Source organism: Vulpes vulpes, chromosome 2 (assembly GCF_048418805.1).
Source record: "Vulpes vulpes isolate BD-2025 chromosome 2, VulVul3, whole genome shotgun sequence".
NCBI classification, from domain to species: Eukaryota; Metazoa; Chordata; class Mammalia; order Carnivora; family Canidae; genus Vulpes; species Vulpes vulpes.
Genome location: NC_132781.1, coordinates 60,489,618 through 60,506,812, shown reverse-complemented (window position 1 = coordinate 60,506,812; position 17,195 = coordinate 60,489,618). Strand labels below are relative to the sequence as shown.

The 17,195-nt window shown below is 44.3% G+C and overlaps 1 protein-coding gene across 7 annotated transcripts in view; it reads right to left on the bottom strand.

Moving 5' to 3' along the window:
• TTLL11 (tubulin tyrosine ligase like 11) overlaps nucleotides 1–17,195 on the bottom strand; it is a 242,744-nt gene that overhangs the window by 112,040 nt on the left and 113,509 nt on the right. For all 7 annotated transcript variants that reach the window (XM_072748716.1, XM_072748715.1, XM_072748718.1 and 4 more), the window contains 2 exons: nucleotides 16,505–16,600; nucleotides 15,601–15,716 (listed from right to left, as the gene is read on the bottom strand). In XM_072748716.1, coding sequence (XP_072604817.1) covers nucleotides 15,601–15,716; nucleotides 16,505–16,600 — 212 coding nt within the window. The remainder of the gene's footprint in view (nucleotides 1–15,600; nucleotides 15,717–16,504; nucleotides 16,601–17,195) is intronic.

Here is a 17,195-nt window from a genome sequence, read left to right as displayed (position 1 = left end):
TGAAGTCCTCCTGATTAAAGCTGCCAGATTATAAAAGCACCAAAATATGGCCTTCTGTATCAGAACTATTTTTAGAAACACAATCCTGTCTCTAAACTAATTAACATTGGTAACCAGGACTAAAGTGTTTCTTCTGAATGCAATGGAGAAGCAAATCATCCTGTTTGGAAGCAAGCTGGGTGGTGAGAGACCGTCAAAAACACATTTAGTACAAGTGCTTACACTCCAGATGATAAACACAACTTCCAATTAAGCTACCCTCAAATATCTGGCACCTAATACCTGGTGGTTTAAAAGCAACAGGGAAAATCTGCAGAGTCTGAGGATTTTTAAAGAATGAAATCTTCTTTTTTCTTATTTCCTTTTTAAAGGCAATAAATCACAGGCACTTAGAAAAATCACAGCATTTTCAGGCTACATCAGGCTCTGGAGATGAACAAACCCCAGCCCAGAGAAGTGTGGGGAGCCACAAAGGTCAGCTCAGGGTGAGGCCCGGGATCCTGATTCCCAGCCCACATCATCTCCTCTATGGTGAGAGCTGATTTTCCACAGGAAGACTGTTCTTTCTTTCTTTTCCTTCCTTTCTTCCTAGATTTTCTTTCTTTATCTATCTATTTATTTTTTTTAATTTTTCTTTATTTATGATAGTCACACAGAGAGAGAGGGAGAGAGGCAGAGACACAGGCAGAGGGAGAACCAGGCTCCATGCACCGGGAACCCGACGTGGGATTCGATCCCGGGTCTCCAGGATCGCGCCCTGGGCCAAAGGCAGGCGCCAAACCGCTGCGCCACCCAGGGATCCCATATCTATCTATTTATTTAAGAGAGAGAGAGAGAGAGAGAGAGAGAGAGAGAGAGAGAATCAAGCAGATGCCATACTGAGCGCAGGACCCAACAAAGGGCTTGATCTCTGGACCCTGAGACCATGACCTGAGCCAAAACCAAGAGTCAGACATTTACTCAACTGAGCCACCCATGTGCCCCAGACTGTTGTCATTTGAGGTCCCCATACCTACGCACAGCAAGGGGGAGAAGTTCCTGAAAATCCACGGAACCCATTTTCATTTTAAGGCACAAATTGAACAAATGTTTTGCATCAGGGATTACCTTAATTAAACTATATGAGCACCGTTGATTTACTTTAATCTTGCTAAACTTCATTAAAATGTCCATTTGCTTATGTAAATTCCTCTTGGTTCACATATCTTAAAAAAATAAAACTCATATAATTTGCACAGTGGAAGGCTGTTTCTGATATACGTCCATCTGTATGGATTATAATGGTAATAATAATAATAATTACCATTTATTGAACTATGTGCTTGGTGCTGTGATAGGCACTTTGTATAATGACAGTAACAAGGATAATTGTCAAATAACTACCACTTATTATACTTATGTCCAGTCATTATGCTACATATTTATGTATTTTTATTCATTTAACTAACAATCACAATAATTCCATTAAAAGCAGTTATTATTATTATTATTCGCACTTTACAGATGAAGAGACCGAGACCTTGAGAAGTTAAGTAACTGCCCCATGTTTCACAGGGGGCAAGAGGGAAAGAAAAGTCAAGATAAACCCAGGCTCACCAGATTCTAGAACCCATTGTTTTGTCACCCATACAAACGACACCTCCATTTATAAAAAAAAGTATTGTTCCAAGTTCCATTTCCAGCAAGGATATTTACAGATCCAAGGACAAAGTAAGTGGGGCTGAGATGATCTGTGCCCTATAAGTCTTTTAGGCTCCTCCATGGTTTGGGACAAAGTAACTCTGCCACCAAATTCCCTGAAGACAAGTAGAGCTCAGGGCCTCGGGATAATCAGACGATGCTGAGCTAGGAAGTGGTTCAGAACTGCGTGAAATTTGGGAGTGAGATACAACTTGTCTGTTGTTGCATTTAAAATATTCACAAGGCAAGGAAGCATTCATTTCCATTTGCAATAATGAAATGGCTAACATCTGCAACCTGCTATATTTACTGATCGTGAACGATGCATTCCTAGGAGGACCTAAGTCTGAATCAGTGGCCCCACGAGCTGTCATGTTACAGCACAAAACCAAACAGATGAGACAGAAATGTTGCTGTTGCCTAGAGAAAAAATTTTCCCCACCACTTGTTCTGCTGTAGAGGATGGCTCAAATTAAGAATGCATCTAGGACTTGGCCTGCAAACCAGCTGGAAGAGGAGGAAGACAGGAAAAAATCTGCAACATTTTCCTCTTGTTGGAAGAACCATTTCAAACAGGGTGGACTGCGCCTAAGAGTTGGATTTTTAGGGGTCCCTGTGTGGCTCAGCAGTTGGGCGTCTGCCTTCAGCTCCGGGCATGGTCCTGGACTCCCAGAATTGAGTTCCACATTGGTCTCCCTCCGTGGAGCCTGCTTCTCCCCTTGCCTGTGTCTCTGCCTCTCCCTCTCTGTATCTCATGAATAAATAAATAAAATCTTTAAAAAAAAAGGGGGGGGTTGGATTTTTACAATCATTTACTATTGACTCATCTTAAAAAGCCTGCACAGAAAGGCAGGGAAGGGAAACATTAATAAAAACATGAATTTATGCAGTGTCTCTGCTTTGCCTTTTCAATTCTGTGGTCATAGGTGACACCCATGAGTAGGGTTGTGTTATTTGGTTGTATTATTGATAAAGTGTCTCCAGTGGCCTCCTTCCCCAGGGGCGTTGTCCATCTCTTTGGATAAGGATGAGTTTACTGACTACCTGAGAGCACAGTGCCAAACCCCAACAGAGGCCGAGGGGCTGCTTCCCAGAGTCCTCAGATAGCCTGGGATGGATGCAAGGCCTAGGGCTGGCAGACAAGTGGTTCTCAAAGAGTTGTGCTGTGCCTAGACCAGCAGCATTGATATAACCTGAGACCCTGTAAGAAATGCAGAACAATCAGAACTCTGGGGGTGGGACTGGGCTATCTGGCCTTCAATAACGTCCTCACCCCACCAGGTGATTCTGACAGGCTGCTAAAGTTTGGGAACCACCCATCTACAGCCTGCACAGCCTTGCCCCTCTGGCCCTTCTCAGTTGTGGGTTCTAAAAGCCTGCATCTGAGGACTCTGCCTCCATCCAGCCCTAGAGCCCTAGCCGGTCTCAGCAGGGAGTGTACGAACAGACTGGAAAATACCAGTAAAAAAAAAAAAAAAAGAAAAAAGAAAATACCACTAGAAGGGGCCTGGGGTGGGCTTGCTGACTCAGACCCAGAGTATGATGCCCAGCTGTGCCATCCCAGTTGCCATGCTGGTGATTTTAACGGCTGCAGTTCTATCTCGAACTCCAGGCTATGTGGCTGAGGCCTGGTCATTGCCATTCTGTTCCCAACCCCAGCTTCTGCCCCATTCCCAGGGGAGGCAGTTGTGCTCTCAGTTCTTCCTCAGTTTGGCTAGATGGCCTGAAATCAGGGGGTTCCTCTGTGGCACCCTGGTGGGATCACCTCCACTACCATGTAAATGAAAATGCTGACCCAGATTATAATTTGGGCTCTTACCCCTCCCCAGCCCCTTGCCCTCTCTCCTCAGTTTCCTGACTTTTCTCCTTCCTCTCTCATCACGCCACTGAGGCCCCAGAAGAGCTCATGGCTAAGCATACCTGAGATAACTAAACATTGCCACTTAAGAATCTTGCAGAAAATACTGCACTTAGACCTGGCAACCAGCCCCTGTCCTGGGCTCTGTACTGGAGAGGGTCCTGCTGCAGCCCAGCTCTGGTAGCCCCCCTTGTGGGGCAAGGAGTCCTCTGGGCCAAGCAGACATGCCCACATGGGGTCTATGCCCTTTGGTACCTGGGACTCTGGTGTCCCCTCCTAAATGGCTGAGTCCATCCTTTCAAGGGCAAATGGTGCTTCTGTTGTGCTCTTTCTAGACCTGAGGGATAGCCAAGTTGACCTGCTCAGGGTGGGGGTTGGTGTGGACAGAGCTTAGGCGTGTGAACTGGAGTCTCTCCCTTCCCCTTGCAATGGTGGATGAAGTCAGGAGTGGGAAGAGAAGAGGGGCTGGCAGGAGGCTCAGACCTCAACCTGTACTCTCTCAGGCCCCACTAATGTCAAGGGCAGGCCTGCATGCAAGCTGGTGACAGCTGAACCAGATAACACATGTCACATATTCAGTCAGAACTCAAGAGATACCATGCAGTGGTTGTACCCAGAGACCTGCTTGGGTCCCTATGTGATCCTCACAGCCAACCATTGTCCCATTGTGCAGAGGACACCGGGACTCAGAGAGGTCAGGTAACTTGCCCAAGATCATGAGACCTGGAACTGAACCCAAGTCTGTTTGACCCTAGAGCTCTTGCTCCTTCCTTGCTTGGGGCCAGTTTGTCTCGGTTTGAATACTTCCAGCTACATAGAACTCACTATTCCTTTGAGTCAACCTTTATCATTTCAGGCCACATAAGGTTGCTTTTTGATTTTGGGTTTTTTTTTTTTTTCTCCCCTCAAGCTTAAATAAATCTCTCTGTAAATCTTCCTCCATGTTTCCTTGTTCTACCCATGGAGCCTGCAGAGAGTTTAGCCCTCTCCCACACAACGACCACAACCTTGCAAGCTAAAAATGGTCATGCCCCTGGGCAAGGGGGGTCCTTTCTTCTCCTCTATCTTTCCTCTGAGCAGGGGGATGTCCAATCTCACTTCTCAATCAGGCCTCTGAGGACAGATTCTGATCGCTATCCCTCACAGAGCCTCGGAGAGGTCCTGGTATGCAGAAATGCACCTGTCTGGAGCCAAGGCTAGCAGATGTGCACACATAAGTAAACGCTCCCATCATTGGCCATTCCCCACCCCCATCCCCACCCCCAACGTGTAGACACCTAAAGCCCAGGCCTGTGTCTCCAGATGCTCACCTGGCTCCTTTCTTGAGTCCTCCTTCACCCTCACCTCTCACATCTGATCCATCCCAAGTCCTATCCCCTCATCTTCCTAAGTCCCCAGTAGCTGCAACATTTCCTTCCATCCCCACCACTGTCATCAAGCCCGCACAACCACTATCTCAAAACTTTCAGCTGCCCCACATCCACCCTCACTTTGCTCCAGTTTGGTTATCCTGCTGCAGACACATCCCATCATGCCACCCTGTTGTTTAACACATTGCTGTGAGGACAAAAACAAAACGCATGGCCTGACCCATTAGATCCTGCAGCATCTGGCCCTGTCTCCTGACTCCCTCCCCACTTACCTTACTATAATCCTTCCGTGCTGGCCTTCTCTATTTAACCTGGAAATCTGTGGTCTAGCACACATATAGGATAGTGTAGAAAACAGATGTGTGCACTTCAAGAGTAATTCCAGTACTTACTGGGCCACCACTTGGATTAAGAACTAGAGCACAGCCGGTGACTCCCCATCCCGACCCAGAAGTAACTGTCTGAAATTCTCACAAATTGTCCTTGCTTTTCTTCATATTTTTTGCACTTAGGATTGCATCTCTGTAAAATAAAGTTTGGCTTGTTTTGAATTGTATTTCACTGGAACCAGATTGTAGATATTCTTTTGTAAACCGCTTCTTTTGCTCAACATCAGTATCTGCACAGAGCTCTAGTTCACACATTTCCATTGGCATAGAGTGTTCCAGTGAGCGAATACCCATGCATTTTTCTGTTAGTGGACAGTTAGATTGTTTCCAGCTTGGAACTTTTATGAGCCACACAGCTGGAGTTCTGGACTTCCTTCTGTGCTTCGAGAGCCCCATGCTCTCCTGCCTTGTGGTCCTCATGGGGACTCATTCTCTCTGCCCAGGGCCCTTCTCACTGCTCCATCCTGCTCACTTTGCTGCTCCTGCTCCTACTGCACCCTGCACCTTGCAGAGGCTCAGGGGCACCCCTGCCCCAGCCTTTAGCACAGGACTACATGTAGACGATCCCTCGACACTTATTCATTCATTCACACACACATGCATTCATGCATGTGCTGGCAGCTTTTCTGGGATGGCCTCTAGTGCTGCGGAGGCATAGACAGTCTGGAGGAATAACACGATCCTTTCCAAGCAAATCAAGACATCCACCCTGGCAAGAAGCGCACACACTGAACAGCTCCATGGGCTGATCCTCCCTGTTGAGGTGAGCACTGCCAAGGGAGGATGAGCGTGGGGGTGGCTCCCACCTCTTTCCACCACCTCACATTAGCCTTTGTGGCAAGGGTTGCCAGAGGCTCCTGTGCTATTTAAAGTGGAGGAAAAAATGGAAATTGAATGAAAAGGAAAGAAAGCAACTGGAGAATATTGTCCACCATTTGGTGTGATAACCAAGGGCTTTCAAAGGATAACTAAAACTGGCTTTAATTTTGATCTTTCATTTCTTTTAATCTAGCAGATAATTAGAGGGAAATCAAATTCATCCTCACAGCCAAAAATTAACCTGTCAGTGCTGGAGCTCCCTTCCCACTTACTTTGCCACCTCTACCTTTGCACTGTTTTTCCCTTAAAAAAATAAAGTCCCCAGGTTACACATATTGTTTGGCTTATTTAAATACACTCAGATTGGACATTTCCTGTAACAAATAGTCTGTTAGGAATAAGTGACATTTTTTTCTCTCTTTCTCCAAATTAAGAAGTTCTCATTGCTTTGCAGCTTTAGAAACATCCTATTGCAAACTCCCTATTACAGATGAGGAAATCAAAGTACAGAAAGGGGAGGAAGTTCTGTAACATTTTCAGCTGTCAGTGGCAGTGCCAGGATTCACCCCAGAGCATCTGACTCCAGGGCACCCACTATCATCCACTGTGTTCTCCTACCTGTGCGTTCAAAATATGAGTGGGTCTCCTTACCTGCTTCCTCAGGTTCTCTTGATTCTAAGACAAAATCCTTCCTCCTCAAAACTTGTTTCTATTTTCTCACCAAATCCAACCCAAGGGAACATAAGCCCAAACTCCCTCAAGAAGGCTACCTTGACCTCTCCAGGCCAGCTAATAGAGCTGAATCATTGGAAACTGCCATTCTTGTAGGTCCAAAAAAAGGTCTAATGTCAACCATTTCATGTGGTTCCACCTAATTCTTGGCTCACCCTACATTCTTCTGTTTCGCAGTCTGGGATATACAGTGACAAACAAATAATTTCCTGTATGGTACTGTTCACTCTCTTGTATCATGTGGAGATCCTGCTGCATGTTGGCATTCTCCGCACACTGGCTCACATTTTATTCATTCTGGATTTGAACATTATTGAAAATGAAGTAGCCACCTAGCTGGCCACAGAGCTTGCTCACCAATCACTCATAAGCACCTACTCCTGTTCAGTACTTAAAGATACAAAGACGAGTCCCTGCCCAAAGGGACTCTTAGGTAATGACATGATAAGACTCTGTGGGCACACATCTCTTTCGTGTGCTAACGAGTTTCACATCCATTCTCTCTCAAGGCAAGAGCTAACCAGACCTGGCTCTGAATCTCGGCCTGCTGCTTCTACGTGGTGAGGCCTCAGGCCCGTCACTTGGCCTCTCCGGCTTCTCTGAGTCTCAGTGTCCTCATCTGTAAGAGAGGAGTGGGACTAGCACCTGGCGCACATTGCCATCGTGAGCCAAAGAGGGAGGACATGGAGACACCACTGCACATGAGTGGTACACACTCCAGAAACAACTCTTCCTTGTCACATAGGCAGAGCAGCCACTATCATTGCCTTATTTTCATTTCTGATGAGGAACCCGGTGCAGAAAATACAGTGACTTTTCCAAGGCCAGGAAGAACCGGTACCAAAACCTAGGTCTCCTGAAGCCAGGCCACACTGCCTCCTTCCAGAAGGCTAACAACTCCTCATTTAAAAGCACAGGAACATTGAAGGCTGACTGAGCAACCCCTGAGGAAATTTCCAAGTGCCTTTGCTACCCCCACTTCTACCTGGAATGACTCTGAAAGGGCCTATGTAGAATTTGGCACCACCACTTCCCTATAGTGGTGCCTGACTGGCCATATTCTTGTCTGGTGTACCATCTGCTCCTTGCTGGGGTGGGACAGTGGGCCTGCCTATGGGCAGAGGGCCTCAGCTCCTGTCTAATGGCCTCTGAAATGACACTCTTGTTCAGCACAGGAAATTCCACCTTTCCCATAAGTCTCAGAAATGGTTCCTGCTCAACAAACTTCACACAAAAGAGGCTTTTTACTGGTTACTTCTGACTTAATGCTTAAACACTTTCAAATGGAAGAGAGTTGTCTGGGTTTTATTTCTTGCCCATAACATAATGCACTTATCATTAGTCATTTCCTGTCTGTTCTTACTTGGAAATGCACACATATTTTTCTAGTTTGCTGACTGCCATCCAAAATGTGAGACGTTTAGAGGTACAGAGGGCATAATGTATCTTGAAGCCACAGCACCCAACCTTGGACAAATTGCTTCAGTTCCCTGTGCCCTCTGATGTGAATAGGACTGTTGGGGTTCTCAACTTCTTGAAAACATGATGAAATTTCTGGTCTTCTCTCCAGGAAAAAATACACACATATACAACATTTTATGTAGTTAATGGGCTCACAGACACTCTTAAAGCCTTCATGTACCACAGACTGAAAACAAGCTTTTGATTTTCTTAGCTTGCCCTTTGAGGCCATCCCCCTCTGGCCTCTGGGTCTTCATCCACTTCCCCAGCAGCACCTCCTTTCCGTGAATCCACTTAATGCACCTGCCTCTCTAGCTGTTTTGTATCCTTTAAGTCCCCCAACAGAGCCCCGTGACTTTGTTTCTTCCAACAAGGACGTCCTTTCATCATTTGTGTGTCTCAAACACTCATTTGAGGATTTACTCATCCTTTAAACCTCAATTCAAATGCCACCTCTTCCTTGTCAGGTTGCTTTTTCTGTTTTATTTTTTTAAACTCTTCTTATCAGCAAATAATCTGTCCTTATACTTTTCTCCTTTGACTATTTGTCTTTACCTTTAGGGCACTTTGCACTCTACCTTACTTGTATGTGTGGGTCTTGCCTTTCCCACTGGCTTGTGAGCTAATTGAGTTGTGTAGGTCTTCTCCCTGGCACCCAGTAAGTGCTCAGTAAATAATCTAAGAGCCAGTAGCTGTGTCTCTAATCCTTGCATGGTGTCAATGACAAACAACAAAAAAATGCAATTATTCATCTCTTTGTGACCCAGACTCCTGATTTACGTGAAATCTTCAAAAGTGCTTGGGGTCAGTGTGCACTGATCTGTAGTGTCTTGTCACAAAGGAATCCTTAGGAATCAGTGAAACCCAGAATTTCAGCAAAATGTCAGCTGCGCAAGCACAGATGGGCCTTTGGTCAGGATGGTTAGATGACTCTTCTGCAAGACTGTTTGCAGAGGAGCACTCTCTGATAAGATGTCTCACATTTTTGAAGGCATGTTTAGTCTAGATGTTTTTCCTAAAACATCTCTCTTCCCTACCATTGAGGGGATTTCAGTAGGATACACTGAGTTTAAGTGGCAGAGGTCTGGGCTTGGAGGACCTCTGATTCATGTGTTTTTGTATTCTTCTGTGGGACAGGACAGAGTTACATTCCTTGGTCTTGGTACAAACCCCAGCTGAGAAAACTGAGCCACTGGGATATTCCTTCATCTTTTTTTCTCTTAGAATGTTCCACCTTTATCCCAGATTCTATGTAGAACCAACCTAATTTGGGGATTCACTTAATTTATTGGCTCTGAATATGGTTCAGGATCTGATCAACATGCTTGGACTCAAGGTGAGAAGTGAAGCCTGAGCTCCCAATGAAGGCTTTAGAGGACAGACCTCTCTGAATCAGGCCAAAAGCTGCCCTGGCAGCCTGGCTCCTCCCCTTATAATCCACCAGGTGTTGTTGCTGTGATAGGAAGTAAATGAAAGTGGGAGAGGGTATTGAGATGTTGCTGTGGGGAAAAGGAGTTTCTGTGCCTTATATAAATCGTGTTCAAATACACACTTTTGAATAAGGGATAGACAGTCTATATCACAGCTCCCAGGCACTGCATGACATCACGATATTGAAAAAAATCACCTCTGGTCCCTCCAAGGCTTCACTTACACTTCTCTGGGGTCCTAAGGGCTATGATTCCTGAGAAAGGAACCTATGTTCAGGAAATGAAGAAAAATACCAGTGAGAAGGCTCCCCAGGGTAAACCGACCTTCCAAAAATTAATCAATTGATGGAACACTTTGTTTTTTAAGTAATCGGGGAATGCAATTTGTTTACTTCTGCTTTGGATAAGAGTTTCAAAAAAGAAAGACTTAGGCTGCCTAAATCCCTTGAGAAAAGGAAAAATCCATTGATTTTCCTGATCCCCCACCCCTTATCTTAAAAGCTTTACTTTGAATAGAAGGAGAAGCGGGAGGTCAATGGAGCAACATGGCAAAGTGAAGTGGACACTGCTGTACAGGTCAGGAACCCAGAATCTGGTTCCCACTCTGCCTTTAACTAGCTTTGTGATCTCTTCACTGAGGTTTTGTCTTGTAGGATTCACACGTGCAGAACCATTATGTACACAACTCAGATGGGCTGCCTCAGAAGCTAGTGACCTACTTGTCACCCTAACAGAACTTCAAAGCCTAATTGGTCAGTTGGTGGGCCTAACAACTGGCATTCATCTAATATTTTCAGATGTTGTGAGGCTCTCTCCTGGGTGTCATTTCATATGATGACCATGACAATCCAGCCAAGGAGATACCTTGATCCCCATTTTAGATACCAGATCAGAGAACAGAGTGCCTTGGCCGATCTCAGTACAATGATAAGAGGTTAAAAACTTCGCCCCAGACCAGGATGATGCCACATCCAGTGCCTCCCCAGGACACATGCTGCTCCATCAGGGATGCTTAGGGGGGAGGTTCTTGAACCAGGGAGCTGACTGGCATGATGGTTTCTAAGATCTCTTTGATTCTAATAGTCTGTGCCTCTCTCAATAAAATGAGGGGATTGAAGTAAACCAGGAATTTATTTTTTTTTAATTTTTATTTATTTATGATAGTCGCACAAAGAGAGAGAGAGAGGCAGAAACACAGGCAGAGGGAGAAGCAGGCTCCATGCACCGGGAGCCTGACGTGGGATTCGATCCCGGGTCTCCAGGATCGCGCCCTGGGCCAAAGGCAGGCGCCAAGCCACTGCGCCACCCAGGGATCCCGTAAACCAGGAATTTAAAATATTTCTTGTAGCGGGAAGGATTCTTTGCTGTCAAATGAAATCTGCTGTGGAACACCAACATGTAAAACAGTTCATTACTTCCACCCAAATGTCCATCAAGTGACAGAGGGATAATAAAATATGGTATATCCATATAATGGAACATTATTTTGCCATAAAAAGGAATAAAGCACTAATACGTGTTACAACACGGGTGAACTTTGAAAACATGCTGTGAAAGGAGCCAGACACAAAAGACTGCATATCGTATGTTTCTACTTATATGAAGTATCTAGAATAGGTAAATCCAGAGGCTGAAAGTAGGTTGGTGGAGGTGGGAATGAGGGGTGGCTGCTTCATAGGTACAGGGTTTCCTTTCGGGGTAACAAAACATTTTGGAACTAGGTAGGGGTAGTGGTGGTTGCATAACATTGTGAATATACTAAATGACATGGAATTTAAATAGCTAATTTTATGTGAGTGTTACCACCATATATGTGTCTATAGATACATAATGTTTCCAGAGTCCCTCCCTATCAGACTTACCCTTCCCATGTCCCTTCAGTGCCTCCAAAGAACCCTAGTATGTAAATCAGAGTCACTAGATATTACAAAATGTTATCATAGTTCAAAAGGGTTCTCATATGACAGCTATTTTATTCCTTCAGGAGCCAAAGATATTTTTTCCCTAATCCAACAAAGAAATATGCCTAGGCTGACATCTTGCTACTTGGAAACAGAACCTTCCATTGGCAACCAGCTCCAATGTCAATTCTAATCCACAGTGACCTAGCAGCTCCAGTTTTAGGATATGTCATTGGTTTTACACTCAAAATTCTACTTTAAGCATACCGGGAAAGATAATGATAGCTAGGCTTCATTTTTTGTTTTCGCATATTCTAGTAGATGATTTTATTTTACTTTTTTAAAGATTTTATTTATGTATTCATGAGAGACAGAGAGAGAGAGAGAGAGAGAGACAGAGACAGAGACACAGGCAGAGGGGGAAGCAGGCTCCATGCAGGGAGCCCAGGTCTCCAGGATCATGCCCTGGGCTGAAGGTGGTACTAAACCGCTGAGCCACCCGGGCTGCCTGATAATTTTATTTTTATTATTATCTTTTATCCATTTAACAGAGACAGAGTAAAAGAGTGAGCATAAGCAGGGGCCTGGCAGGCAGAGGGAGAGGGAGAAGCAGGCAGAGGGAGAGAGAGAAAAGTAAGCGTCCCACTGAGTGGAGAACCCAATGTGGGGCTCGATCACGACCTGAGTGAAAGGCAGACCTTTAACCATAACTAACTGAGCCATCCAGGAGCCCCAATAATTTTTTTGTTGAGTAGTAAACTAAGCATTTAAGTGGCTACTATTTATCAACAGGTTTCAATATTTCATTTAAATGTCACTTCATAGCAAAGGACACTGAGGCTCATGTAGCTCTGCAACGTTTCTGAGGTCAGAACTTGATTCGAGCTCAAGAGAAAGCTTCCAGCTATGCCAAGATGGGTCCCAGGAGTCACAAGTTCCTGTCCCCATGGAAGGCATGAGGACTGCTTTCAGCCCCATCAGGAAACTGACCCCAGCCCATAAGCTCCTGGGGTGTGTAAAAATGCCTCACACATGGACACAAGCCCCCTCCACACCTTCCCAAGGAAGCTTAGAGGCATGAAGAGGTCAGGACATCTATCTACCATTTTTATTCTATCTATTTGGGGAGTGTGAAGACCCACCTCACTGGTCCTGCTGACAATCTGTACTCAAGAAGGAACTACGGAGGGACACTTCAGACCCTCTTTTTCTAAAAAGTTGTAGGGAAAGGCTAGGATAGCATTTTTTTTAAAGGCTTAGGTCAGATCCTATTTAAACACAAGCCAAAAAAATAAAAAATAAAAAAAAAAATAAATAAACACAAGCCACTCTGGTTTCTAAAGCTACCTCCTAACCCAGAAGTCTATGTGACATCATTTTCTGCAGTCAGAAAGACATGGTCTCAGATTTGGACACACATGACTCAGCTCTACCCCACTGGGCATTTTCTGTGGGCATAAGCATAGTGCTTTCTCAAGTTATTCTGAAACATCTCTACACAGAGGAGTTGAAGATAACTTTAGCCTTTTTATCTGCATGATAAAGTTACCAAAATGGTAATAATAATTCTTTATGTATAAATGCACTTTACAGATTACAAAGTACTTTCATGGACAATCATTTCTGGGGGTTTTTTAAAGGTGAAATTTAGGAAAATTTCATATCATATCAATAAATGACATTTGGCTATTAATATGCACCCTTATATTATGAGTAAGAAAAGGGGAAAGTGGAGGGTTTTATATTAGAATCAAGGTTCAGTTCTAGAAGTTTTAACTGTTCCTGGTTATCAATTTAAAAAGCCAGTGCTGGGCAGCCTGGGTGGCTCAGCGGTTTAAGCACCTGCCTTCGGCCCAGGGCGTAATCCTGGAGACCCGGGGTCGGGTCCCATGTCGGGCTTTCTGCGTGGAGCCTGCTTCTCCCTCTGCCTGTGTCTCTGCCTCTGCCTCTCTCTCTCTCTCTCTCTCTCATGAATAAATAAATAAAATCTTAAAAAAATAAAAAAGCCAATGTTCCCTCAGTTAAAACAAGGTTCTGCTACCTATGACTGACAAGTCGTAATGTCTTTCCCATCCTTCCTGTGGTCCTGTGCCCCATCGCTTTTAAATTTTCAATCTACAGCTCACAGAGATGATCCACAATGCCAATTGTAGATAAAGCAAAACACTAAAACAAAAAAAGAAAGGCAATTGTGTTTCGATACCATTTAATGTAAAAAAAGTGATATTCTTATATCTCTTCCTATTCTGGGTGAGGGGCACACAATAGGCTTTGAATTCGTTCCCACCAAAAAAATCAGAATGCTCATGTGTCAAGGTCATCTGTAAAGAGCTGTACTAGTGTGCCATACTGACATGGATAGCCACCAAAACCTCCCCACAATGCCATACAGTCTCTCAAGACCTAATCTCTGTGAAGGAGATCCATAACCCTTAGAGAGTAGATTTGCAAGGAATGAGTTTTATTACAATTAATCTGACTAAACTGCAATCCATCTGCTGCTTTCCTTAGGAGGATGGCTGAAGCAAGCAGTTGTGTGCCCATGTAAGTGGACATACCTGCTACTTGCTGCTGTGGTGTTGGAGCCACACCAAGGATGCAGCAGACCTGACAGGACACCATTTTGAAGCTCTAATCAGTGGAAGCCACACCTGGTGGGACTGACCCTATGAACTGCAGGTGAATGTTCTCAGCCAAGCCTTGCCAACAACGGCAATCTCTGCCTCACGTGGTGAAGAACACTCGGGAGGGGCAGTCAACTGAGCTGGCACCATCTAGCCTGACTCAGAAATTGACAAATATTCTTACAGAATGACATTACCTGCCAGGCAGTGGCACTCAACCTTGGCTGCATGGTAGAATCACCTGGGGAGCCTAAAAAACTTATGTAGGCCAGGCTTCCAGCCCAGGCTAATTAAAATCAGTGTCTCTAGAAGTGAGGGCCCTCACACTGGTATTGATGAAAGCTCTCCAGATGATTCTAAGGTGCAGCCAGGGGATAAGCACCACTGCAGGGTATTCTAACAATATCTCAGCTTGAGGCCAGTTAGTGAGGTGCTGCGGTAGAGGAACCTGCAGAACACCACTTGCTCAGGAATGGGAAGTCAGTGTTCCTTGCAGTCTTGAACCATAGCTGACAAGCGCTTTATTTGTCTTCGAGCGTGTAGGTCAATCTGATTTGTCGGGGGTATAAAGAATGCTATTTGAAATGCCTGTCTTTGATTTTTCTGCCTAAAACAAGCATAACGATATTTACTCAACCCATACTTTGTGAGAGCCAGGAATTTGACAAAAACAAAACAAACAAAATACTCAGATGAAATGCCATTCATTTCAGGATGATTCCATGGAGCGAGGGGCGGGGCACATATGCCTACCAACATCCCAAGGCCTTGGAGTAAGGTGCCCTGGAGTAAGTGGGATGGAAGGGAATTACAACTGCTATAAAGATTATAGAACTTCCAGAATTTCCTTAAATTGGGTCTGTGAGTGTTGAAACACAAAAGCTCATAACACAAGAGTGTAAATGTCACGGAGAAAGCAAAAAGGAAATGATCTTTGTCACATTTAAGCAAACTGTGATGCCCTCTTTGGCTTTGTTTTACTTGCTGTCCTATGCTTGAGCATTTCCGAGAGAAGCACTGTGTGAACAGTGGTGGGCCAGAGGTGATCCTCTCTCCTAGGGAAAGTGGGTTTGTGGAAGAGACTTTCTAGATTCAAAATAATGATTAGCCAAAAAAACATCAGCTGAATCTCAAATGTCAGATTCATATACAAGTCTCCATCTCCTGATTTTAAGTCACTGTGTTTGGAGGCTGATATCCATAAATGAAAATATGGTGGATTAGATTGTTTAATATGTAAATCTCACAATGTTGCCATGTTCTAAGAACCAAATGGCTTAGGACTAGGACATGCGGAGCAGAGTTGATGGAAATAAATGATGTAAAAAATACTTACTGCTTCTCTCTCTTGTTCTTAAGTGGGTCCATGAGTCGTAGTGTGTCTCTGATCACGGCCACCTTCACTTCTTCATCAACAAGGCTGGGGACATTTTCAAACACCCCTGGAGAAAGCTTGAATGGGTAAGGATTCTGTGTTACAGTGGTGGGAGTGACTTGGTACCAAGTACCTATCAGCCCCAGCTCTACCAGTTGTACTGTTGGGTTTTGTTTATATTAATCTATAGAAGACAATTTTTTAAAAGCCCCCCCCCTTTATGGCAATTTCCTATGACAAATCAACAAAAGATATAAAGGGTAAATATATACATAAAGAGCACTATGTTGCACTATGTTTTTCCAATCATCAAAATCCCACATGCTCATTGCAGACAATTTGGAAATATAAGAAGGGGCTAAGAATCCCCTTAAAAGAATCCACATAATCTGCTCCCCCCACCCAATATTAGTATTTGGTGTATTTCCTTCCAATCTTTTTTATGCATTTTTAAGAGGGGGGTGGAGGAAAAAATATAACCGCTGTTAAATGTACTATTTATCTTAGTGATTCAAGTATGTCAACATGGCTAAGTCATATTCATAGAATTTCAATTAGCTCAACTCCTGAGGCTAACTAATTAGTTCATGTCAAAACGGATGGAAAGGCTCAGCTGCTTCTATGTCTACAGACCTTAAAAATTGGAAGAACAGCATTCTGGGAAGCTACCATGGGTCGGACAGGTCTTATATTTATAGACTCTGATCAGAGCTCAACAAAACTGAAATTATTTAGACTCAGGCAGAAGTTTGCTGGGCCTATTTGAGGATGCCTAATTTTGTTTAGTTGACTGAACAACATGAGAGAGAGAGAGGGCACACATGCAGTTGTAGGGCAATATATTCAAGACGTTCAAAGTACTCACTTCTTGCTCATGTTCAATTCTCATGCTGGGATTTGCATTTACTTCAAGTAGGATAGGCTTCAGGTTTTTCATTAGAAGAATGTCAAAGCCTAAAATCTGGACAGGATAAACATAATTCAGGATTACTCCCTCTAGCTACAATTTTTTTTTTCAGGAATCTAGTATGGTAATAGGATCATTAAGGGGACAAGAAATTCAAACCTGCCCCCAACCTGGGTCTTGACCCTGGCTTCTCTTGCCCATGCCCCTCTTCCTCTGGGTGTACTTATCAGGCCAGTGGACAGCAGGAAATTTTAGAGGAACCTGGATAATGGGATGAGTTCTCATAGTGCATTTCAGCATTATCAGTGACCTCTTTCTTTTTTAACAGGTTTTTTATTATGTTAAAGATCAGTAGTGGTCCATCAATTTCTCCCTCTCCATTGCTCTCCTCTATTAAGTTGCTTCTTAGCTAGATCTCTGAAAACCCAAGGCTACCTTTCTTAACCTCAGGTGTACCTCAGTATCACTGTAGGGCCCTAACCACTACACGTCCCCCAACCCACATCTAGGAGTCAGAATCCTTCAGAGTGGAACCCAGGCAAATGAATTTTGAGAAATAACCCTCCCTTCCCCCCACCAGGTGATTCTGATAGACCCTCTTAGCCAAGGAGAAGGGAATGTTTATTAGGCACCAATTACTATACAATGG